At 37.0% G+C, this 27,560-nt stretch overlaps 1 protein-coding gene across 14 annotated transcripts in view; it reads right to left on the bottom strand.

The window, feature by feature from the left end:
- Positions 1 to 27,560, bottom strand: part of NRG1 (neuregulin 1) — a 1,085,273-nt gene that overhangs the window by 28,345 nt on the left and 1,029,368 nt on the right. For 12 of the 14 annotated variants that reach the window (XM_025885971.2, XM_073902434.1, XM_073902433.1 and 9 more), the window contains one exon: positions 7,729 to 7,858. In XM_025885971.2, coding sequence (XP_025741756.2) covers positions 7,729 to 7,858 — 130 coding nt within the window. Of the gene's footprint in view, positions 1 to 7,728; positions 7,859 to 27,560 lie in introns of those variants that run through there. The other 2 variants (XM_073902439.1, XM_025885970.2) reach the window with 1 other exon arrangement.

Here is a 27,560-nt window from a genome sequence, read left to right as displayed (position 1 = left end):
GACTCACTCCCCTAAATAGAAATCTTTAACATTGTGTTTGGAATTTGGAAAAGACTCTATAACTCTTTAATAATAACTTATTACTTCAAAATGAAATCTTATTACTTAATGCCAGTTTACCTAGGATTCAATAAAGTAGTACTATCTAGTAAGCAAGACTTGAACATAGTATTGTTAAACAAAAACTGTTTTTAACAATAACCTTAATACTTGGTGACTATCCTGATATGCTTATGATGTAATAAATTGTACTTGCATGTATTTTGAGAATCGATTTAGTGCTTGGTAAGGTTTTGATATTCTAATTGAATACTATTTCCCCTTTATTGGTGGAGCCGCTAGACATATTCAAAGATACTTACAGACCCCCAAGAAACTTCTAGGTATTTACCATTGGCTAATTTTATAAACCATTATAAGTGGTTTTGTGGTTTTACAAATTTATGGTCAATTTTTAAACCATCCTTAGACACCCTTTATTCTTGGTTTTGTGAATTTTCATCAGGCCCTCCCTAATCAGACAGGAAAAGGGAAACAAGGTCTATATCTGATATCTCTTCCCTCCTGGTCATCACCCTACAATGAGATATTTGGAGAGTTTAAAAAAATACCTTGCCTCAAGAAGAAGAGCCCCTATTGTCTTTTCGCTCTACTTCGAAACCAGTTGTGGTATCTCCTTCATACTGTACAACCTCTGAAATAATTTCTTTGGTGTTTAATGTTTACAAATATCAACTAATGGAATGCCAACAAATACATCTTAAGGAATCTCAATGAGTTTAAGTGTTAGATGGGAAGGCTTTCTGCTCTCATTCCGCGTAAGCTAGAGTGGGCAGTGTCTACAGTAGCTCAACTAGTGCTGGTCTGTTTTTCTACAGTATCACATTGCAAGTGCTGACTTTTCTCACCCCTTCCCCTGCTCGGCATTCTGGCTAGACCTCGCCCACTCACTGCTTGAGTATCTGTGTTGTAGATTACTCTTTCCCAAATGTATTTTACTCTTAGTCTGCATTTCCCCACGATGAACCTCATTCTGTTATCTACCTTTAAGTGAAATTGCTTGAGGTTTGTATATGCTTTTCTAATTCATATTTCAGTTTTCTTTACAGCATCATCTGTAAAAGATATTTATTTCCTCCAGGGAAGGCCTTCTTCAACGTCATTAAAGAATATTAAATATAAAATGTTTCAGGAACATTTCCTTCAGATCCAACCCTGTATACCTCCCCGTTACTGTTCAGCGAGCACACATCACCACTTTTCCCTTTTTTTTATTTAATATGATCTGGGGACTTATTCTCAAGCCAGAAGATAACGGTATACATAGAGTGGCCACGCTGGATTCATGGGTAAATATTGAGGAAAAACAAAAATCAGAGTTGTCCTGGCTCTCCAGTGTTGTTTTTCAATGTCTAAGACATACAATCCCAATAATGACGGTGGCAGTGTTTATGAATTAACCCGTCCTGTTTGAACTTCGGTGCCCTTCCCAGAGCTCTGTTTGCACAGCTTGCTCTGAAATGCTCATCTGCAGACTCAAACTCTCGCCATTGTTTACTTGACATGATGTATCTTGCTAAGTTTGGGGTCAAACAATTTCATCGGCTATGGGATCAATCTACATCCAATACATCTCCGCGTCACTGTGACTCGAGGACATACCGAGTGCTACTTTGTAGTCTGGTCTTCCTCTCTGGAGGATGTCCTCCCCCTGTCAAGTCCAACAGCCTGGAGACTCAGAACTTTACAGTTCTATCTACTCTGCCAGCCTCATTTTATGATGAAGCAACTAAATATTCCCATTTTACTTAAATAATTCAATATAAACATTTCAAAATTGTGTTTTAAGTAGGTTATTTGCTTCTCAAGGCAAGAGCTTCATATACTTTTCCCCCCACCCCAGAGTCTCCACCTCTGATTAGGGTCCCCCATAAAACATTTCCTTAGCTCCCTAAATATCCATCATGGCACCTGGCACACCTACCATTTGTAATTAAATTAATTACTTGAAATATGTTTGCTACTTTCCATAGCCTACAGACTCCGTGAGGGCAGAGCCCAGCATGGCTTTTGTTCAGTACTTCAAGCTAAGCAGTAGCACAGAGCCTGCCTCTTAGAAGAAAATTAATAAATATGTGGCCACCCTAGCTGATTTTAGGAGAAAAAGGGAAGCAAACTATTAAGAACACCTAGTCAGTGCACCTGATTTTAGGCAGAACTACACCTAAATTGTTTTCTATAAGGACAAAAGGATTTCCTTCAATCTGCCTTAGTGAGTGAAAGTCAAAATGAGTTAATAACTACCTAGTAAGTGCGTAGCAGGATTCTCAATGCACAAGAAACACAGAAGAAATAGAAGATGTGGTCATCTCAAGCGCAGATCTAAGCCACCAGAGTTGCACTCACTCTCTCTCACAGATGCTTCTCCATCTGTTAAATGTTACAGCTTTTAAGAACAGAGAAGTGCCATAGGCAAGTGTCACACCCATTCAGAAGAATGAACTCTTCTAGGGCTGGAATAAGAGTTCAGTTAGCAGTCTGTTCTCACGGACTGGAGGTTCTGACCCAATATATACATATATATTCCTTTTATCCATTTCAAATTTCTCCTCTATAGCCATGACAATGAGTCCACAGGACACAACCATGAATTCCAGCCATCATCCCCTTGTTTAATTATGCTAATGCAGCTACTAAAAAGTGTTATAAATACCATCATCATTTTTATGCCAGGATTTCATAAAACTTTAACCTTAGCTAGTGTCTCTGACTTTCTCGCCCCACCTTACCTAGTCCCCAAATTTCTCTAGCCTGTACGGAAGTCTGTCTTCCCTAAACATCTCTTCTATGTTTACTGTGTCACTCTCCTGCTCCAGAAGTTACTAAATACTCCCTATTAGCTCTCACAATGTCCAAGAGTCATCTGCCTGGCCTTTGGAGCTCAATAAACTGGTCCTCACGTCTAAGTTGTTGTTTTGTTTTGTTTTGTTTGTGGCCGTTTTGCGTCCCAGAATGGAGCTGCTGGTCTAGCTATGCATGTGACTGCGTCTTGCAGGAAAGATTATTGCAGTCTCAATGCCTGCCGGGTATATGGAAAACACTCCATAAATGCGGGCTATGTTTATAGAGTCTTCTCCAAGTTATTCCCATCTTTTCTCTTCCTTCTTTCAATTTTCATTAGCATAATAATCAGCACTGCACCACTTGGGATATATTCACTCTAATTGATTTACTATTTTAGCTACTTCATTTTCCTAAACAGACTAACTTCCCAGGGACCAGAGACCATGCCTTCCATTTTCTCTGTGTTTTCAAAAATGCCTGGCATAGATATAGTTGTTCTATAAACAAATGTTTAATGTTTCATTTATTGAGTTTATTATAACATATTTGTTGTGACTTTATCTCCTAGTTCTGTGTATTTTTAAAGCCCCTTGTATATACTACACAGCTTCATAAATGATACAAAATCGTTAAGTTCATGTTTGAAGGCAACTCCCATCTTCCCAAGTTTTGTGTGTTTTGTTTCTGGTTTTTGTTTTGTGTTTGTTTCTGTTCTCGTTTCTGCTTATAAGGAAGAAAATGGTCAGAGATATTATATGATCTGTCAAATGCAAAGTTATAAAGCTAGCTGGTAGCCCCACCAAACCAAGTAAAACTGTTAATGTTAAGTAAAATGAAGAAATGGGTTTTTTTTTTAAACATGCTAGCATAGTCTGTTAAGACAGGTGTATGTATTTGTCTAATGTCTACAGAGAAAATGTAATACTACCATTTACTTTTTATTATAAGGAAAAAAAAATCTTGCTTCCCCAGAGTTAGAAATACTTTAGCAGAAATGAATTCATTTAATTTCCTGGACTCCCTGGGAAGAAATTCGGAGAACATATTAACTCTATATTATACATAAAGATATTGTCCAGAGAGTTGAAGTGAAAGGGATCAAGACCGTTCACCAAAATTGGTGGTTAAGACTCTAATCCCCTCATGGGAAAACCACATCTGTCCATGGGACAACATAATGGGTTTAAAAATATGGCCTGGTATAAAATCATTTTTAGGTTAAAAAAAAAAATCACAACAACATCTTCCAAAATAGTTCTCTACTGAAACTATTCAGAAGAATTGATATACAAGAACAAGGGGAAAAGCAAAGAGGAAAATCTGGACATTATTTCAAATTGTCTTGCTTCTTTGAACCATGCGATTACACAAGGCATCAAAAGGTGAAAGATGGAATGATTCTTCTGTCTTTATGTGATCTGGAATGGTAACTATTTTCTCCCCAGGATAGATTTTAAATTACTATGGAGAGAAGAGCAATATAAAAGATGAGAACCACTGCTGAAATTCCCACACAGTCCCCAGGGGAATGTCCAAGTAACCAGCAAACCTCTCCTCAGAGAAGTGTTTAACTGTTACATGGTTAATCCATTTGGAACACCTTGTTCTAAGTGGAGAGACAAAAGAAATCTGCTATACAGTCTTCCACTTCAACTCCCAAGAAGACAACAGTGGGTTAGGGGACCAGAGAGACAACTTGGAAACTTCCATGCTTGTGGTGTTTCTGAGTCATGGGATAAAGTTGATTTTGAACGATGTGGCTCATGCTTCAGCAATGTTTTGCTTTAGACAGATGGACCATATGGAAACTATGAACTGGCTTCGTACACAGGACTATGATGAGCCAATGTAGCATTTTTTTTTTACGTTTTCTGTGTCTATTCATGTGGTCTAGTGAACAGTATACTATCAAAGGACATGGTATATTACGTGCCTTTGTTTCAATTCTGAGTAGTGATTATTTTTTTATGTTAAAGATGTTTTTAATACAAGGATTAAAAAAAAAACACTTTCATTCAACAAAAAAGGCCTGAAATATTCTGGATGTCAAATATACTCTAATTCTTTCCTCAAGGCACTAGCCTGCTTTGATGGTTCAATAAAAAGATGGTTCAAAAGGGGGTAAAACAATTATCAAATCATAGGTGTCAAAGATTTTCTTTCCAACAAGATCCAATGATAAACGTTTTAACACTTTTCTGAAAGATTATAATTACCACAAAAAAACCCAAAACCCAACCCAATAAAATTATGATGCCAATCTGCTGAGAAGTGGAAGACAAGCATAACCCACTAGACAATGAGCTTGGGGGGATACATCGTGTTCATTCATGGTTTGCTGCTTTAATATTTATTAGAGGAATAACAAACATTTCACTTCAAGATTAAAAAAATATACAGCAAGTATTTTTTTTTTTTCTGGATTGGGCTTAAAATTTAATGAAAAACTGGTGGGTGAAAAAAAATTACGGTTGTTGGCGTAATACCAAAATGGAACAAATGAACAGCACTTATGTGATTGCATGTTTTGTGTAGGACGTGGGAGGGCTGCAGAACAGCTGAAATTAATATGTGGAAAATCACTGTGCTGGTTCCTTAGAGGTATTCAGAAACTATCAGATGCACCCACGCAGCTTGTCAATCTTTGCAAAGGCGATGATGAAAAATGATGTTTCATTATTATAATTAAAATATAGTGGTCTCAGATGCTTTCCTCAAGAAGTAGTTGTATGAGACATAGATAATTTGGGTGCAGTTGTTTAAAAAGAAGGAGAACTTAAGGACCTATAATTTCAATGTTGTTTTTTTTTTCAAGGCGATTTATTAAAACAATTAGGTGGTTTGCCTAAGATTAGGACGGAATAACAAAATTTCCCCATGTAATAAATGAACCTCATATTTTATAGATTATAATTCTCAGCTTCTGTTTGCTTCTATTTCGATGAGAGAAAACCTTGGAGGAGATTATAAAATTTCTTCATCTCAATTCAATATGATAAATATGGGGGTGCTATGTTTGTGTTGTGTTCACAGCAAGTCAGCAGAACCAAAGACCAAAACTGACCAACTTTTATTTTTTACTATAGGTATGTAGATTTCAATATACTCGTGATCAAAAAGTGAATCTGTAGGATTACTGTTAACCCAATAAACACTCATTGTCATATGAAGTAATTTGGACCCAGAAGAAATAATTTTCTACATGCTCTTTCATTTTCATCTTGCTTTCAAATTTTGAAAAGGCCTTTACCAATGAGTTTTATCTTGGCTTAAGGCTATTACCTATCTCTGTGAAAGAGATATTTAGTAATTGAGATTAGAATTCTATTCTTGTGATTTTTAGTCTTCTGTTCACTCTAAAAGACTATATTTAATCTTATAAGTTGCCTGTCTTCATTGATAAAATCAGCTACACAACTACCAAAACTTGTCTTCTCTTGGAACCACTTCTGCTCTTTTATAAGAAGAGCTTAAAAAAAAAAAAGCTTTTGAGGGCAAGAAAGTGGTTCTGGGAGGTACTTGTTCACTTGTACTTAGTACCTGAGGTCCATGACACACCCTACAGACAGCCCTTGTCTAGAACAGCACAGGGTGCGACAAAGCGTTTCCCACAAAAAATGGTGTTTTTGTTTGATGTGATGATTTTAAAACATGTGTCTTTAATGATGTCCTTTGTAACTTGTACAAAATAAAAGGTTTTCTTAGAACTGGCACATAAATAGTTCTATACTATATATATGATGTAAAGGGGAAATGGCCTTCTTAATTATTTCTTGTGCCTTTTTTTTTCCATTTTGCTAATTGCTCTATTAGCTCAGCTGTGTCTCTGACAAACTTGCTCTTCTTTGTCCACATGTAAGCCACAAGCTCATATTCTGGAGCAGGAGGTAGTTTTTATGATGACATGGCTTTTTTCCTCCTTTATGATAATCACTGCTACTTTAGAACAATGGGACACAGACATCAGGCAACTGAAAAATAAATATGAATTTTTCATCATTTCAATGGGACATTACACATTTTTTACCATATCACATTATATGCGTCCATGTCCCACATACAGCCTGAATATCAAGAGGAGACTTAAAAGGCATGGCACAATAAACATGTGGTTTTAATAAGACCTACTAATTTTAACTGCAAGGTTTAAATATTTAATGTACTGGTAATATCATTGTTTCATTCTGCCTGTTAAGAAAGAATGACTGTGATCCTTCTTAATGGTGCATCAACTTCCTCAGGTCACTGGAAAGAGCACCATTCTAAATATATCTCCAAACAAGGGCAGTGCATGAAAGAACACTCTGCCTTCTACACACAATGATGGTACACACACTAAATGCATTTCCAAACACGTGCAATTTGGGTTTTTTTTTTTTCCTATTAGTGAGATCACCTAAATTCCATTTTTAGAATAGTTGTAAACCAATAAACTAATGCCAAGTGTAACAGATGCATAAGTAAAGAATCTTCTGCCCTTCTGCTGCTTTTAGTTGTCCTATTCATTTTGCAGGTGATCATTGGGGTAAAAAGGCACATTATCTTACAGCCTTATTCATATACTGGATGGAGAAGGAGGTTTCAAAAGTTATAGGCCTCTATGATATTTGCACATCTCTTCTAGGTACCAGTGAGGAAAACCATGGGGAAAGCAACTTTATAAATATAAAGGCACAAAGAAAATTGAAACAAGCAAAAAATTCTGGATGTAACAGAGGAGATGACAAATGGTGTGAACTTTTCAAAACACTCTACAAATAAAACAGCATTATTCAACAGGATGCAACAAAATCGGGAAAAGAAGCAACAAGACATCATGAGACATGGAGTCATCTGAAAGAAGCTGTTACGGACATAAGCCACACAGAGGATTGCTTTTCTTACTTGCACAAGTATCTTGAAGGGTTTGAAAGGTCTTTCACCATGAAGCACTCGCCTCCATTCACACAGAAAGTTTTCTCCTTCTCTGCACACTTTACAAGATGGCTTGTCCCGGTTGTAGATGTAGACGTAGCTGGATAGAAGATAAAGAAGGGGAAGGTTTACATGTGTCTTTCCCTCTTCTCAACAGCCTTTAGTCTTAAATCCTCTTAAAAGGAAGAGTTCACATAAGGTATGGCAGACTTCACTACACTTTCCGGTTTAATAAACAACAGCAAACAAGTGAAGTACTTTCTGGGTGTAATTCAATAGAATAAAATTATCAAAGGGTAATCACAGTTAATTAATTTAATTAGAATGAAATAGGAAAAAGGCTCAACATTTTTTATAACCAATATTTTATCTTCTAAGGAAGTTGGAAAAGAGAAGACCAATTGCCAGTCAGTAAAATATATTTTCCAGGAAGGCTCAAAGATAATGATATAAAGTCATGTCAGTGCAACTCAAGTTCAAGGTCACTTTTGAATGGCAACTACTTATTGTTTTGGAAATTACATTTTATGTGTATATTTGACCTTATAATTTTTAGATCTCTATATATTATGTGTATATATATATATATATATATATATATATATATATATATATGGCAAAGAAGAATACAAGGTGGCTTATTTGTTCCTAATAAAAATATATATTATTAGTTATATACATATTAACATACAGATCAGGAGCCATTCTATTCAAAATTTCTATTCTACTCAGAAAACACTGTTGAATGTCTGACTGCCACCATACTTTTGAGGAAATGGAAAGAGTCTAATAATGCTGCAACAGTAGAAGAGCATGACAAAATTCATCCATTTTGAATAAGGAGCAGACACTAGACTGTAATTTTGGCTTACCACTATGATAAGCTTGATATCCACTTGTCAAACTTCAGGTATGTGAGAGCAAACTGAAAATGATGGCTCCACCATTAGGCACATGGATTAAATGAAGCCAAAGCTCTCGGTCCTGAGACTCAATGGCATTTTGTACCAGAACTTCTCCCAGCTTACACCACTGGCAACACCATAAGCAGTGCTCAGTCTCAAGCAAAACCAGTCTAACTTACATAATGTTCATGACCAATATTATCAGGATGTAAAGCAAAAGCATTATGGTAAGCCAACAAAGATCCTATTGACTTTTTCAGGAAAAAGAAAAAATATATAGATGTATCTCTAGACAAAATTTTTTCCTGGCTACTGATTCATTCTTAGTGATTTTTAATTCCTTGACTTCCTTCCCAATTTCTATTTTATTATTTGCATGTGAAACTCAGATGCCCTTTTTTACTTTTATTTGATCCCTCTCTCTTTTTTTTTTTCTTCATTTTCTTTGGCTTTTCTTCATTTCCTTCACAAGTCCCCATTTTGTTTTTTTTCGTTTTTGACTTCTCCAATTTTGATTTTTACTCTAGTTGATAAAAATACTCAACGTCTGATTATTCAGTTTCCAAATTACGTAAGGCCTTTCTTGCCTTGCATTCTCCCATCGAGGACATGTTTTGGGGCCATTTCATGACTCTCAGCATGGCTTTTAGGGGTAACAGCAAAGATGAGTCTGGCTGAGTTGCACTTTGGAGATAGATCTGGTTCAAATCTTATCTCCTACTAGCTTTGAGTCCTTGAGCGCATCACTTAGCCACCCAGAATGCAATTTTCCCATCTTGAAAACAAGGGTAATGGTACTCTTGCAGGATTTTTTAGGGATCATAAATAATCCAGGTAAGGGAATTGGCACAACCCTGGCACTCAATGAGTAGAAGTAGGTATTACTACTGGGCAAGTAGGGAAGGTATTTATCAATCAGATAAGGATCTTGAAAATGGAAATCTGGGGATTTCAAAGTTGCATGTTACTCTTGAATCATTATGATGAATAATTAAGAACTGGGTCAATTTTTTTTTAATACTCCAAAGAAAAGTCCTTTCAAAATGTATTTCAAGGTATCCTTCACAGATCTACAAACCAAACAAAATGAACGAAAGAGAGGAGGAAGAGGGGTGATTTTACCCGGTAGTATCAGCTACACTCTCACCTCTTTGTCAGGTAGAGGGCAATGTAATCGGCATCATTTCGTTTAGTAAAATTATAGAGTACACAACATTTCTATCGATCACACAACATATCATTTGAATCCAATATTAGATATTCATGTGCAAAACTTGGGCACTGTGTATTAATATTTCCATCCACGGAAATTGCTTTTAAAAGATACCAGGAGGAAGTTTGCCTTAAATGTTAAAGGTTTTGTGCTTAAGACTTTTAACTGCTGACAGGATACTGTGGGATGACAAATTGGGCCGGGTTCCCTTGCTGCCCCAGGTGACAGTACTGAGCGGACCACCTGCTGTGTGCTGTCACCAGTCATTCCCACGGAGAAACTCTGAGCGTCCAGCAGACCCCAGTGGTCTCTGAATCCCTGACAGGTTGCCAAGGATTACCCTTCACCCAAGCTGAGCGGCAAACACTGCACTAGGCTCTTCCTGAACAAATCCTGAGGCTTTTACTAAAAACAATGAAACCAACATTCCCCCCCAAGAGCAGACACCCCATATACATTATAAAACTAACAGTAAAGGTTAGCAGTGATAGAAGCAACAGACAGACACATCATACCTATTCCTTGGACTTTAAGATAAATGTATGTTAAAACTAAAAATAATTCCCTCTTGAAGGAAAAATAAAATAAGAGGAAAACAGAGAGGAAGGCAAACTATAAGAGACTCTTTTAACTCTAGGGAACAAACTGAAGGTTGCTGGACGGGGTGGGGGGAATGTGGGGGAGATGGGGGAACTGGGTGATGGGCATTAAGGAGGGCACTTGATGTAACGAGCACTGGGTGTTATATGCAACTGATGAATCACTAAATTCTACCTCTGAAACCGATAATACAGTTTACGTTACTAAATTGAATTTACATAAAAGATTAAAAAGAAAGGAAATAATCTCCCCTTTTTTGGTTTTTAAAAATATTTCCCTCTGAAACGATTATCCTTTTAATGCTACCCTGCAGCACCAAGTTATGACACATTCATTTGAAAAATTCTTAGATCATCACCTGAGGCTAGCAATGGTAAATCTGATGATTAAATGATTCTTGGAGAAAATTCAGTAACAACTATCTTTATATGATCATAGACTATTGTGCTTGTTAGTATTTCCATCCTTTTAGCCGCAGCAAGAACAAAAATGATCATGGAATTGTAAAGCAGTAATGAACTCCCAGGTGATGCTAAGTGTCAGCCGACTGGGTACAGCTGTTCTGAACCAACAGCCAAACAAAGGAATAAGTTGTAACTGTCAGGAGAATCTGGGTTGGCGATGCTGATACATGAACCCTTCAGATTTTTGCCAGGTTTCTTTTTATTCTCCTTAGTTCAATGCAGTGCACAGCCAGTCTTAAGCAGATCTATAAATTTTGCAGTGATACCCTTTCTCCTTGGCTTACACATGCTGCATTGCTAAGTCAGTTTCCATTTAGGAATTCTGCCAGAAATTAATGAAATAGACAAAGCAGGTTCTTAAACCTAGCTATGGAAAACGACATTCTTTCTGGGGGGAGCTGGGAGGACTTTATCAGTGGTGAAGCTAAAGGTTGTGCGGGTAGAATGTGTTTCGATATATAAAAGATGACCCTCACAGTTGTCCCTGGAAGTAGGTGAAGTAGATCTCACTCATTTGGTACTTAATACACCGGCCTCTCACCACTTCGCGACTAGTTTGTTATAATCCGGGAGTTTATCACCTTCTTGTAAGTTGCTAAATGAACAGCAATTAGGTAGGGATACTGCAAAATATGAAGCTACTACCTTTATGTTTGCCATTTATATGAATACTTTATCTCAAACACACTTTCCCTGAGATGTGAGCAACTACAGTATTACAAGGAAGAAAGTATAAATAAAGCAGTAACTTGTTACCAGTGAAACACTCTGGTGTGTTTCACTCTTGACCTGGTCTCTCCTGGCCTATAGATCAGGACTCATGACCATCCCTGAGGAGGCTGGACAGTTCTCTGACTTAGCCAAGGATCTGGACATGAAGGTCACCATTTACAGACTCCCTAAATCCGGCCCCACACAGTAGGGCTCCCTTTTTGCTAGCCTGCCTTCCTTCTTCCCTGCCTTCCATCCTTCCTTCCTTCCTTCTGCACTTCTACAATTCTTTAATGATTGCCTATTATGTGCAAGACATGAGGATAACAACCAGAGTTACTGGGATTAAAAACTGTAAGGCTGTGAACAATTCTTCCTAAAAGGAAACCTTTACAGATAAAATGTAGTGAAATGAGTACTGGAGTTAGCTGAAAAGATTCAGATCCAAAGCTCAATTTTACCAATTGCTCTGATCCAGCTAACCTGCCTCAGTAAATTCAGCTGTAAAATGTGCTGTCTGTCACAGGGTTGTTGGGGAGTGTGATAAAATATTTTGTCAGTTGCAACACTGCATGCAAATATGATACCGTTGCTATTACTAGCAGTATAAATGTGGAACAAAGAAAAGCAAAAAACATATCTGTCCAGACTCAGGAATTACATATAATCAAGCCTCAAATGTTCTTAGTATATTATTCTTCTACAAATTATGAAGAGACATTGTCTAATTTGGAAAGGTAACATTGCATGATTGCAAGGCATTAAGTACATATCAATAATCTACTCTATTTTAACTGTATCATAACCACTTCTTAATAATTAATACCACTAAAATTTGCCTATATTAAACTGAAGAACAATTTGAATTAAAAGAAAACTGTCTTAAACGTGTGATTATTTTCAACTTCTAAGACCTATGCAATTCTTTAATATTTCTGACCAAGTTCCAAGTAACTGAATCAAGTGTACTTATAATATTGTTATTATAACAGTTTCAGACTATAAAATATAAAAAAAAATAGTGTGACGTTCACAGTATATAGGACATAGTATAAGCTGTGTATAATGTAACATTTTGGAAACCACACATTATTGCACACTTTTATACATACACAATAAAAATCTGAGGACTAATGAAGTGTTCTCTGTTCATGACTAAATATTTTCCCACAGAATCACACAGTATTTCCTGTAGAATGCCAGGCGCTTTCTGCTCAAGGAAGGGTGAAAAGAAAACAATGTTGGAAAGGATGGCTTACTTTCTTGCTTGTTTTAAGTGGTGTTTTCCTTATCAGCGAAGTAGACAGCACCAACAGAGCAGGGCCATTACACAAATGTAAATTGCTGATAAGAAGCCTCTCTATTCTTCTTTGACAATTAGCAGGGATTAGCAGGAGTGTACGGTATTTATCCTACCCAAAGGAGCAATCATTAGACCCTCTCCTCCCTGAGTGAAGGAGTCCTTACTAGCAGTTTTTAGGACAATTCTTAAGGATTTACTTGCAGGAAAATTTAGCTAACTCTATGCAGTTTTCTCAACGAAATACACAAAGTTTAACAATTTTTATATTCTAATATGAAACTGTCAATCGCTACAAGTTTTTTTCTTTTTCGTTCTTTCCTTTTTAAACCTTACCTGTGATATCTTCAATGGCTCTGTGTTTAGAAATCTGCATGCTTTTGTGCTCTTTGAACTCCCAGTTTTAAAAAAAAAATCTGAAATTATTATTCTTGCTCGGAATACAGCTCCTTGCAATTAAGTGCTAGAAGCACTTTGAACTCCCACTGGGGGGAAAATGCTTATGTGGCTCCTGAAAGGAAAGCTCTGGAACAGAAGCTGAACAGGAAGAGCTGGGCCACCTAATGTAGATTCTGTTGATGACTAGGGAATGAAGTGGGGGAGGGGTGGGGGGGGGGAAGAGTCATTAGTTTTCCAAAGGCAAAGTCCAGAGCCTGATTCAGAAGTCCTGAAGCACTGTCATTCTGGGCTCGCCAGTTTTTCTGAGTAGATTCAAGCCTCTGCTGAATGGTAAATAAATTCTTGAAGAGGAAAAAATGACAAGAGGCGATAAAAAACAAAAACAGAAACAAAAACAAAAAACAACAAAAATACCCAACCCTGTGCTGGCTTGGAGGTTCCCAGAGCCAATACAGTGATTTAAAGTAGCATACCATTTCCTTGGCCTCTCCTCTACTGAACTCTGCTAAAGAACAAAAAGGGAAGCCAGAGAAGAAGTATCATGAGACCATAAATGAAACCAGAACTTTCTAAAGTAGAATAGGGCATCTTGCTTCATGGACCCACGAACTTACAGCTGATAAGCTACAAGTGCTTAGAGGTTCGCAGACTACCCACAAGGGAAGAGTTTATCTAAAGAACAAGTTGGCACCAAGGGCCAATGGAAATTAGCTTCGGCATCATTTAAACACACATAGAATGGTGGAGAAGAAAGAACTTTAGCATATCTTATAGTTTAACCCATATTTAAAAAGAGGGTACAAATCTCAAAAGAATAGTATTTAATAAAATACCTCTAGCAAAGAATTCAGAGGTGCACAGGGGAAGGCTGCCCAAGGTCACACAAGTGAATTAGGAAATGCTTGCTTTCTGTTTTGTTAAATGTATATTGTGGCTTAAGTAGGTTAATAAGATTGCCTTTAATTCCTCTCTTACAAACTCTCTGGGCAGGCCCTATTATTTCTTCCTTCTTCAGCAGAACGAAAAGTGACCTTTGGGTGTTTCTCCTCATAAAACAAAATTATAATTTTTGTTGTAACACTGATCTCATTTGTAGCTAAACAGAAAGCAGATTCTAAGTTCCCAGCAGTTTGCTGAGCAAATGATTTGGTGTCACTAGATAGTGTTATCCTTAGAAAAATAAAATTGTCAAGAAAGGTTATTTTCAAACATACAAGTTGCTATCTTTTTTTCCTTTTCTCTGACAGTGCATTTCACTCATGATACAATGTAATCACAGTCTACTACTTCTTAGAGCAACATCACAATGACAAATACTTTATAGGATGTCATAGATTTTGTAAAGAATAGGGAGAGGGAGTCTCTTCCCACAGTGGACCATTGGCTGGTTGGAGCTGCAAGAGAGCTACATTTTCTTCCTTACAAAGCCAATAATCTTTCCTTAGCTAACAAGTCAACTCCAGAAATACAGTTCGGGTATATACTTTCTACTAATCACTCAGTGTTATTTAAGTATAAAATTTCCAAAGCTGGGAGTTGACAAACTTTCAAGCTGTCCCTTGAATCTTTTCCCATCAAGACACTATTCTAAAGGAGTCAAATTCATCTAGCCTGAAAGCAAATAGTAGCAGTCCATTTGACTGGCTTAATTTGATACCTCTATAGATCTCCTCAGGCTAAATGCAGAAGGTGTACATTGTTAACTACACACTGCATTTTCTACCAGTATCAATTTAGTTGGGAGAAGGTCATGTCACTGCAGAAAATGTTAACCTGTCAATCTGAAAATTAGGCAAAAGTTTTGAACACCAAACAAATCAAAACAGAGAAGACGGATCAAGGATTCAGTTATTCAGCAAGCTGCTGAAATTACCATGTGACATTTAATGACATAGGTTAATTTATTCATCAACTAAAATACATTTAGAAATGAAAGTAGATGAAAGGTCAGAAGATAGAAACTAAGAGGCAAATTCATTATCTTATTCAACAAATCTAAAAAATCATGGCATATCAGACAATAAAAGCCATATGGTCATTTCAATAGATCTTGAATCAACATTTGATGAGGTTAACCATCAATTTCCATAAGACTATCAAGTATTATCCCCCAAATCAAACCTGACTTTTAATCAGGCATCCACATACAGTTACTAATTTGCAGCAAGTACACAGGTCAGAGAAACACAATAAAAGGCACACCATGGCATACAATCAGCAAAACCCAGACCGTGGAGAACTCTTCTGGGGAAATCACCCAGCTTTTTCAAAACAAAACGAAAGGAGGATAAACAGACAAAGAGAGCTAGATTTAGAGACAGGCCAAGAGGATGAAAGAAAAGAAAAATCCAAAACAGAGACATTTAAAAGAGAGTTAAGAGACATCGAAACCACTCACCTTGCATCACACTTGGATCCTGATTCAAACAGTTTTAAATGTATGGGATATTTATAAGAGGAAATCTGATCACTGATTAGATCATTAATATTTCTATGGGGTTATCATTAATTTGTGGGTGTCAAATGTACTGTGGTTATATTTAAAAACAGTCCTTAGCTTTTAGAGATGCATACTGAAATGTGTATATATTCAATGACAACATGTCTGGAATTTGCTTCAAAATAGTAAGAGGGAAGGGAAGTAAGTTCGATCAAGGTGAAAAAAAAAAAAACAACCCAGTAATTGCTGAAGTGGATGATGGCTACATGGAGATTCATTATTCATTATTTCCTGTACTTCCGTAGGTTTGGTATACATGCTTTTATGTGCATTATATGTTTAAAGATACATTTATGTATGTTTAAAATTACTAAAGCAAAAAATATCAATTTCAGGCTTTTCGATACATGTCTTGATAAAGTAGAATCGGAATGATACTCTATTGCCGAAAAAGACCTACTTTTAGCAAACAACTTATATCATACTTAACATTGAGACTCTGGGAGAGCTTTCCATGAATGTAAAGATCAAGCTAAGTATGTTGACTGCCAATGCTATTATTTAACATCACTTTGAAAGTTCTAACCAATGCAATACGCAAAGAATAAAAAAAAATAACTGTAGTATAACTATAGGACGTGAGAAGATGAAATAATTATTCTGGAGTCACTGGTAAAGTGAAAAAGTTGCAGCCAAGACTCTAGGTCTGATGCATTTCTTTCTTTCTTTCTTTCTTTTTTTTTTTTTTTTTTTAAAGGATTTCATTTGTTTGAGAGAGAGAGAGAGAGAGCACAAGCAGGGGGAGCAGGAGAGGGAGAAGTTGGCCTTCTGCTGAGCAGGGAGCCCGATGTAGGGCTCAATCCCAGAACCCTGGGATCATGACCTCAGACAAAGGCAGATGCTTAACCGACTGAGCCACCCAGGTGCCCCAGGACTGATGCTTTTCTAATCTGACTATACCATATGTCTGTTGATATGAAAGAACCCATTAAGAATAAAGAGTATCACAGTTGGCCTAAAGTTGCAAGTTACACAGATGCTCACGGCAGTAAGCTTCCTAAAAGTTATGGAAGCACCTTCATGACAGCAACTGATTTCTGACAAAAGTTTTAAGAAATCTCAATTTTCAGTGTTTTGCACAACGGAGCCTCCATAAAAGTGTAGAAAAGACAGGCTCTGGGCAATGCAGACACAGTCTTCCAAGTGTTTCTGGTTTGAGCCAGGCCCTTTTGATGAGTGGTCTGGAATACAAGAAGCCTGGATGATAGTTCTTAGGTGGTACCCGTGCAGCTTTAAACGCCCAGCTGCACATTGCTACACACCATTTAGCCAAATTCCTGCCATTCTGCGTTTGGGTGATGGTTGCGGACATAAATGGCCAGATTCTGTTTCTCTAAGCACCACATTTTCCTCACTCAGGTTAAAGGCTGCTGCACATAAAGGAATTAAGCAGTGAGAGCATGTTTGAACATATGAATCTTGCTCTGTAACACTTGGCTAATTTCAGTCCATATATTTTCTCAAACTCCCAGGAGTGCCTGGTTTCCAGGTTCGTGATCAGAATAGCCAAACAGCCCTCTCTGTAACATGATGCGCTTACATGTGTAGCTGCAGTGTTTAGGTTCCCAGCACAAATTCTACATAACCAAATATCACATGGATATCTAACTTTTTTCAATACCGTTATTGTTGTTCATACATGACTGATCTGAACCAGAATAAAGCAAGGTTTCCAAAAACACGTAACTTTAAATGCTTCATCTTAAAAAAAAAAAAAAAAATTGCTGCCCTGCCCCCCACCCCCCAAAGGACTAGCTGGTCCCATAATATTTAGTTCATAGCAGGTCTTGTTTCTCTAAAGAGCATATATTTTTTTAGGTTACAGATGGGGGCCATGGGGGAGGTAATATTACCGGCATAGCCTATGCCTTTACAGAAACTGGGCCAAAATGATAAATTAGCCCTGACTCCATTATGCCTAAAGAAGCTTTCCCTTAAAGCCTTGGTGTTTTTGCCTTGTTTTGTTTTTAATTTGTGGGCCTCTACCCTCAAACCCAACAAGCACCTGTTTTTCTACTGTTGGCACTGATTGTTGTTGTTCAACGGGAGGGTAACAGACAGGTGTGTGCGTTGAACTCTTTTTCCTACGTACACAATTATTTCCAAAAAAAACCGGGGCCATGTGTTTAGTGTCTTACGATCATCATCTGGCCTAGCTGTTATATATATATGTATATGTATACATCATTTGGTTGTTGGAAAAACTCAGTGGAAATCATCCTGCTTATAGTAAAACCGAAAAAGGGCATGTAGAAGCACATCATAAAAAAAAAAAAAAGTATAGTAGAGGTCAGGGTTTTATCTAGGCTTGCCTAGCTATTTCCCTGCACTGCCAGAAACAGGGAATTTTAAGGTCCACACATAGGATCTTAGTTATAATTTATTAGCTTTTCTTGGTGGTGATATATCTATCTGTGTATATGGACTAATAAAACACTTCCATCTCCTGGAGCTATAATAATTCAGAATGGCTGAGGTCTTCCCCCTTTTATTTTATTTTTTTTAAGATTTTTTTATTTATTCATTGAGAGCGAGAGAGAGCAAGAGCAGGGGAGAGCGGCAGAGGGAGAGGGAGAAGCAGATTCCCCACTAAGCGGGGAGCAGGGCTCGATCCCAGGACCCTGGCATCATGAACTGAGCCTGAAGACAGATGCTTAGCTGACTGCACCACCCAGGTGCCCGACCTTCCCCCTTTTAAAACATAAATCATTTCTGTAGATGCTGCAGGCGGGTGACTAATTCAGATCTTCGTTCTTTCCATTCATTACTAAGGTGCTTCATGCCCAAACACTGGTCAGGAAAATAGCTCAAAGCAGGGAAATCATGGCTGTTTAGTACACCAGCTGGAAGGAAACCATGGCTCTACAAGACCACCTACAACTCCAGGCAGGCAACCCAGATCCTAAACCAGGTCCACTTTGCCAATTCAATCCCTCACATTCCCATACAATTCCTGGAGAAGAGTCAAATGTCTTCAGCTGAGATCTGTCATTTCTCCAAAAGCTTTCCAGAAGTCCAACACTGCATTACTAAATGGTATGTTTAGTAGGAGTCTGCATTGCTAGTTCTGCTCAAATAGGCATTGCTGATGCCTAGTGAGTAGTGAATTTTCCAGTTCAGTAACTATAGAATCCAGTGACTACCATAAGGACACATGTGCAGGGTTAGTTATGCTTTTGAACCCCACCAAGGGAAAGCTAACAGACGACACACAACTTCTGGTTATATTTCTAAGCACAAAACACAGCCTTATCAGGCCAAAGAGATCTTGTTAAGTAGGAGGAACCAGACCTCTGACCTTATTCTTTACAAAGGCCTGTTTTATTCATGGCTTTCTCCTTAAGAAATCCTTACCTCTGAAGAATTTTGAAATAGAAAACACTTTCATTAAAAGAGAGAATTTTTCTTCATGACACACCTGCTCAGTCCCCGGGATGTTAACTGTCTCTGAACAGAGATCAGTCACAGGCGGAGCACTTTTCTGTTGTGAGGCACCCTTCTCTTTGTACCTTAATGCCTAATGTTGTATTAAATAACTCGTACTTAAATTTTTCTCAAGGTCTGAAGAACTCGGGGAAGTGAGTCACTGTTCTACAGAGACCACACAAGTCCCTGGAATTAAACGTTGATAATATAAATGGATCTTGATCAGCAGACAGATGTTAAGAATTCAGTGAGCCTTCATTAAGGTATCCCATGATTTTTTCCCTGGTTTTGTTTCCTAGGCTTTTGTTTGTCTTTAAGTCTAATTAACTAATATTATATGTTAATTCATTAGTTACCTAACTACTAGACTATAAGATTATTCTTGAAAACGTTCTAAACTCAATTTTACCCTTTGTCAAATTCAGGCGTCCAAATACCAGTGTGCCACTTTGTTTGCCTGTTTTCATTTTTATTTATATGTTTATTTGTCTTCAGGATTTGAAGACCATTTTATCTGTGAATTATTTTAGTTGTAAATGATGAATTTTAGTTGTTCAAAGGTGGACAAACAGAACACATGGATGAACAGATGGAAATTATAAATGAAAACACGGTGTCAAAATATTTCTGCTAAAGTCAGAACTAGGCATTGGTAAACCCACAGTAATATCCACAAAAAATGCTGGCTACATATATTAAAAAAAAAAAGTCTTGTCCATGCACATCAGAAAGTAGTCAGATGGTGGATGTAGGGGGCAAAGGAGAGAATAGGAAGGATGTTGGGTCTGTGAAATCTTAGTACTTCTTGGAACCTAAAGAATCCATTTGAAGTTCAATTCAATTAGGAAGGTCTGAGATGCCAGTTTTGTGATGTAAATAAGGCTGTAATATGCCTCATGGATTAAATTTAGGTGATTGCAGGAGGGTTCATTTTAACTGGAGAAATTTCGATGCTCAAGGTGGTTACTTTCCTCCGTTTCTCTTTCTTCCTGTTGAATGCACAAATTCCTTGGGCTGATGGGCTAGAAAACTACAATTTATCGTAAAGTCTAGCTTCCAATCCTAACGTGAAGTTAGGGTTTCCTACATAGAACTATGATCATATCAACATGGCAATAAGGAAACTTGTAGAAACTAAAAAGGTCTAATGACCTGTAATCTGTTAAATGGGTAGGGTGATCTATTAAATGGAGAATCACATTCTGGAAACAGGTAAAGTAAGTATATAGGTGGAGGTAAAAAGAGAAAAGGTAAGTAAGCTAGGAACTGAGTCATGGTCTTCTATTTATGGGACCAATGCTCCATGCTCTAGACAACACTGATGACCATTTCAGCAACTCCGTGAAAGAAGATATGAAAGATCTGGATCTTTCATATTTCTGATTTATTAAAAATTTTGCTCTATTTTAGAAGAAACTCTGACTAGGCATAGCATGAGGTCAGAACAAAGTTCCAACTGCTCTTAGATCAGAGAACCATAGGGGCAGAGGTCCAGACAGATTAAATCTATCACTATCATAAGTGATTATAAGAAAGACTGCGGATGGAACTAAAGTCTTAGCTGTAACTACCCTCAAATGGTCAGGGGCATTTTATAATCAAAATAACAAAGAGAATAGCCTCCATGCTCAGCTAAATCTGATGACTTAATAAGGTAAAATGACATGTTCAAAGTGAGACGAGAAGAAATCATTTTAAGAGGTTGACATGGATCGGTACTGATTCCAAATATAGAACTTGTCCCTAGGCATACTTTAAAACAGGAGGCAAGTGCTTTAAAAATTATTCCAAAGTTGAAGAACATTCACAGTTGCTGCTAACAAGGCAAAGCATGTTTAAGTTCCCTGTTATGCTTCTCTCATCCCCAACCTCCAACCCCTTTTGTCTAGGTAATCCCTTTTTGACATAAGGTAATCTTCAAGATAGGTAAGGACAGGAGAAGCAGAGAGAGAAGACATTTTAGGACTGCAGACATGGAAGAGTTCTCTGGGTATCTTCCTCTTTTTTTTTTTTTTTTAAGACTTTATTTATTTTAGAGACAGAGAGCATGAGCAATGGGGGGAGGGGCAGAGGGAGAGAGAGAAGCTCAAGCCGACTCCCTGCTGAGCGCAGAGCCCAGTGCAGAAGCTCGAGCTCACCACCCTGAGATCGTGACCTGAACTGAAAGCAAGAGTCGGACACTTAACCTACTGAGACACCCAGGTACCCCAGCATCTTCCTCTTTATGCCATAAAAACTATTTTCTCTAGTAATCTTGTCTTCTGAAGTAAAATCATATTCATCTAGCCCAGCAGGTATTTGGCATTGATAATGTTTGCTATAAATAGTAATGTCATGTCTTTTCCTTTTTTTTTCTTTTTCTTTCTTTCTTTGCTATAAATGGTAATGTCATGTCTTTTCCTTCTTTTCTTTCCTTTCTTTCTTTCTTTCTTTTTTCTTTCTTTCTTTCTCTCTCTCTCTCTCTCTCTCTCTCTCTCTCTCTCTCTCCCCCCCTCCCTCTCTCTCTCTCTCTCCTTCTTCCCTCCCTCCCTTCGTCCCTCGTTTTGGAGAATAAATGAATGCTGAAGAAACAACTTATTTGTATCGTAAAGGCAATACAATTTCCAACAAAGAACAAGAAGACTGATATTCTTTAAATATCTGTAGTTGGCCAGATATTCTAGTCCTGTAGCAGTAACAATAACCCTAAGAAATAGGTAACCTTTTACTCTTTTCACACAGCTAAAAGAGGGTGAGCTGCAAGCCTGTGTTCTCAGGATAACACATAATGTGGACAGGGATTCCAAGGCAGGTTGACTTCGAGGCCCAGCCCAGTGAAGCATCCTATTTCATGGGTCTTTCATTCTATGACTGCATATCTGAACTTGTAGTTAAAAATAAACAGACAACAAAAAACAACATCTTTTCCACAGGCTATTAGAGAAGCCCTGTTCTACCACCTTCCAGAAAGCATTACTGTGTTTGTAAACTGTATGTCACAGAATGAGACTTCTGAATTCTTAGCAGAAGACAGGAGGCTACTGCTGTTCAAATCAATGTTTTTTAGTCTTAAACTCAGGGGGAAAATGCTCAGTCCACATTATCTAGTATCCTATTGTCTGTTTCAGAATAAAACGGTTATCTTTTTGTTAAGCTTTGCTAAGAACTAGAAAACTAAACCAATCCTAAGTGGTTTAGTATACATTTGGAAAGTTATCAGAAATTCAATTTTGTGGAGCACCTGGCTGGCTCAGTCGGTGGTGGAGCATGTGACTCTTGATCTTGGGGTTTTAAGTTCGAACACCACATTGGGTGTAGAGATTACTTAAACAAAATCTTAAAAAAAAAAAATCTGATTTTGTGCAACAATACTGCAGGAATTCTATTCAATTTCAACTGATCCCCATTTTCCTTTTCAAAATTATTTTTAAGAAAATTATTTAATTTTCATTTATTAATAATTTCAAAGTTAGAAAAAACTACCTCATTTATTTCTTTATGAAGCTAACGTAAGAGAAATTGTGCATGTACATATTATAAATGCACTTACAAATATAAATATGCTGAGTTATACACATCACCGGGGAGCTATGGCAGCAGGAACTATTCCAAACAAAATGCTAAATTTAGTTATGATGCCTGCACAATATTTAATATTTGCATAAGATCTGTGATTGACCTCAATGCAATATTAATATCACTGGATCCTTTAAAAGCAGACTGTACTCAGCAAATAGGGAGGAAAGAAAAAAAAAGGTGTATCTATAAGAGATGTAGATAAATTATATATAATGAAAAATGATCTCCAGGGACATTTGAAATTAGGCTCATTTGGTTGACTGCTAATTTTTCTTTAACCTCATTTTCATATGACATAATCACCGACAAGAAGTTTTTTTTGTTTTTTTTTTTCACCTACAAGAAGGTTTTAAAAATGGGTCCTGTGGTAGCACCCCTAATTGGAAGTCGTGACAATGAGGTAATTTAAATGAGCAACTCATGCGGAAATGGACTATTCTAATTAGCTCACATAAGCCAGCTTTCTTTTCTCTTGGTTAGGTTACATGTAAAGATCATCTCATCAGACCCTGATTACCATACCCAGCCCTAAGAAAACTAATGCAGCAAATCAGAGAGTAGCAGACATCATTAAAGTGTTGACTAATGGCAGATGACCGCAAAACTGGGATAAGAATGCATACTATGGAGTTGAGTTCCTTCATTTTCATTAGCTTCTGTTTAGTAATTCAGCAGATTTTTTTTTTTTTACTAATTTTTTTCTTCAGTTGGCTGTGCCTAGCCTTTACTTATTTAAAGCCTGAAATACTGCAGGGTAAGTCACAGCTTTGTTCAAAATAAGTTCAAGCTTTGGAAGAACTCTGAGAACCCCAGAATTTTACATTTCTCTCTGCAGTAAGATAAGACAACTGAAGCAGACAGCAAAGCTGTGATACAGTTTTTTCAGACTGCCAGTGTGTAAGAGACATGACTAAGACATTGAATTCTGTACTTTCAAATGCTCCATTAACATTTTTAGCTGAGCATCCTTTGTTTCCTAAAAATAAGCAGTCCATGTTGAGCAGAAATGTCAAGAAATCAATAAAAAGTAATCAGGAAGAGTGTTCAGTGTCCTTGAGAAAAACTCTGAGGGCAGAAAGGGAAGCTTGGGCACAGCGGACAGTTAACATTCCTATGTTTTTTTCCATAATAAAAAGGAAAAGCAGTATGTTAAATTACCTTATTAAAAAAAAAAAACAAAAACGTGTAAGTGTCAAATGTCACCCTGGACCATACTGCAGTTAATGGGGTTGCTTTCTGTTATAAAAATCCACAACCGAAAGCTGCGGTAAAGAACTGACTCCTATATGCAGGGTTAGATACACCCACGTGTGATAACAAGCAACAGAGAAGAAAGCCTCATGTTAACACTTAGTTGCTTTAGCTTACTTTTTCTATCATCTCTGAGGGAAGATTTTGAGGGAAAGGAAATAACAATTATTGAGTGACTTTGATGTGTTAGGGAAAAACTACACGCGACCTCATAAAGCTCTCAGAAGAACCTGTAAATTCTGTATTTGTTCTCCCACTTAGAAAGTAAATAAAGTCTGGCGCACCTGGGTGGCTCAGTTGGTTGAGCATCTGCCTCTTGATTTCGGCTCAAGTCATGATCTCAGGGTCGTGAGATCGAGCCCTGTGTCTGCCGTGCTCAGCCCGGAGTCTGCTTGGGATTCTTTCTTCCTCCCTCTCCCTCTGGCCCTCCCCCACCATGCTCCCTTGCTCTCTCTCTCTCTCAAATAAATAAATCTTAAAAAAAAAGTAAATAAAGTCTCAGAGAGAGTAAGGAGTTTGCCAAGGTCCTACAGATAAAAAACTGCAGTTAAGATTCAAACTCAGATCTCTGATTTTCAAGTCCCTGTGCCTCTAAGACATCACTCAAGTATTTTGTGTATCTTCAGTGGTGGTTCTTAACTATTTTTGAGGGCCACAGACTCCTTTCAGAATCTGGGGAATGCTATGGATTTTTGTTTATGTCTGCAAATAAAAACCTGGCATACAATATTGGGGTTTCATGGATCCCCCCCTCCTCTGATGCCAATTCAGTTATTCCACAGATCTCCAGTTAAGAATTCTTGGTATGAGGTCTGAGTCTAAAAGAAGTTTAATTTCTTCTATAATTCAGAATACTCAATTATCATCATTCCACTAGAGATAAGAGAAAAAGCTGTTCCCGTCTATTCATTATTTTTACTTACTTTGTTTCAAAGGCCTTTCTCATTAATCTGTGTTAACCATATTAGAAGCAAATGTAAAAACATTTAAAATATCTCCAAAATTATAGCAGATCAAGATAAAAGTACAAATTAAGAAATGAAAGCTTATTTAGGATGGTTTTTTTGGTATAATGTAAGTATAATAAAGGTGATTTAACCTTTTGGAGTTTATTACAAGTAATGCCACTCTTATTATACAGATTACCTATGATAATGAAAGAATATTTTATTTAAAAGGTGCCCCCACACGGAAGACATGAACAGACATCTTTCCAAAGAAGACATCCAGATGGCCAACAGACCCCTGAAAAGATGCTCAATACCACTCAGCATCAGGGAAATGCAAATCAAAACTACAATGAGCTATCACCTCAAACCTGTCAGAATGGCTAAAATAAAAAACATAAGAAACAACAAATGTTGGTGAGGATGTGGAGAAAAAGGAATCCTTGTGCACTGTTGATAGGAATGCAAATTAAAAATAGAATTACCATAGGATCCAGTAATTCCACTACTGGGTATTTACCCAAAGAATGCAAAAACATTAATTGGAAAAGATATATGGATCCCTATGTTTCTAGCAGCATTATTTACAATAGCCAAATAACAGAGGCAGCCCAAGTGTCCAATGACAGATAATGGATAAGGAAAATGTGGCAATATATAGAATGAAATATTACTCAGCCATGAAAAAGGCTGAGATCTTGCCATTTGCAACAACATGGATGGATCTTTAGAGAGTCTAATGCTAAGTGAAATGAGTCAGAGAAAGACAAATACCTTATGATTTCACTCATATGTGGAATTTAAGAAACAAAACAAAGGAAAAAAAAAAGAGAAAAACCAAAAAGCCAGACTCTGAACCACAGAGAAAAACTTACGGTTACCAGAGGGGATGGGGGAAATAGATGAAGAGGCTGAAGGACACACTTATCATGAGGAGCACTGAGTCACATAAAGAACTGCTGAATCACTCTATTGTATACCTGAAACTAATTAAACACTGTACGTTAACGACAGGGAAATATAGGGAAAAAAAGAAACTTAAAAAATAAATAAAATAAAACAAGGTGCCCTCACAACTTAAAAAACAAAACAAAACAAAAAACACTTCGTGGGCGCCTGGGTGGCTCAGTCGTTAAGCGTCTGCCTTGGGCGCGGGTCGTGATCCCGGGGTCCTGGGATCAAGCCCCGCATCGGGCTCCGTGCTCCGCGGGGGGTCTGCTTCTCCCTCTCCCGCTCCTTCTGTACTCTCTCTCTCTCTCTCTCTCAAATAAATAAGATCTTTAAAAACAAACAAAAAAAACCCCACTTTGTACCTATGATTTTAGAAGTTGGTCGTGGGGGAGGGGGACTGGGAAGAAGAGGATTTCCAACGTTTTCCTTTTTATTGAAAAAAAAATATTAATAGTCTTAGATGTTCTTGCTGTTAAGGCTGGACTAGCATTATTTAATACAGAAACCTAATTTTCTGAAAGGCGGCTGCAGCAACCACTTATTTTAACAAAAATCCACATTCCTTCTAAAAGAAACAAAACACAAATACCACGAACCTTGTGGACATATCTGTAATTCAGGTGTCTTTGTATTGAAGTGCACAGCTTCAAAATGCCAGGGGGTTGTCCTCAAATCTTTTTTATAATATAATTTTTAATGGAAAATTCAAAGTTGAATTACTTTAACATTTAGTGCAGAAATCCACTGATACAATTTTAAATATTGTGGGCCATGAAATTTAGCCTAGGACAGTATTAGGTAATATTTTGTTACTGCTCCTAATCAATACAAATATAACAGTGCATATTTATTTTATAGAAACAGAATGACAAGTCTGCTGTATCAAATAATTGGTTATAAATTACTCTAATTAACTGAATTAAAAGAACCATTTATCAAGTAATGAATAAGTGTTGCATCCAAGCACAAAAACCCTCTCCTTTAAAATGCATTGCTTTTTATGTTTTTAGAATTTTCAAATAATCTTTAGAATAAAAGAAACTGGTTTCATAATAGGACTTTGTAAGCTTACTAAATAAATTGAAATTATGTTAACTTTGATAATACATAGTATTTATCTTCAAAGAAACAAAAAAGACTTATTTCTAAAGCCTTCTTTTGTTGAAATCCTATTCTAAAGGATTAATTTTGACTATGAGTTTTAATGACCAACTGAATCAAATTATGTAAGACTAACATTTGATGAAATATTATTTGAGAAAATCCAAAAAAAACCCCCCAAACCCACTAAACCTTCCTTACAATTTCAATGTCCAGGTCTGAAGAACGACTGCAAAGGAATTTTTTTTTAATTTTTTTATTGTTATGTTAATCACCATATATTACATCATTAGTTTTTGGGCAAAGGAATTTTTTAAAATCTTTTTGAGGATCTGCAACATTTGTCATAATTATAGACTAACATTCCTAAGTGAAAATGTTGGTCAAATTTTTCTTAAAATATATTATTATTATCTTATAACTCTGTGCCCTTGGGAAATGATATACACAGCCACATCTAAACATACTCACACACT

The sequence above is a fragment of the Callorhinus ursinus genome, unplaced genomic scaffold, assembly GCF_003265705.2.
Source record: "Callorhinus ursinus isolate GAN/ISIS: 27379988/994484 unplaced genomic scaffold, GSC_fseal_2.0 scaffold17, whole genome shotgun sequence".
Classification (NCBI taxonomy): domain Eukaryota; kingdom Metazoa; phylum Chordata; class Mammalia; order Carnivora; family Otariidae; genus Callorhinus; species Callorhinus ursinus.
This window is presented reverse-complemented; position numbering and strand designations above follow the sequence as displayed.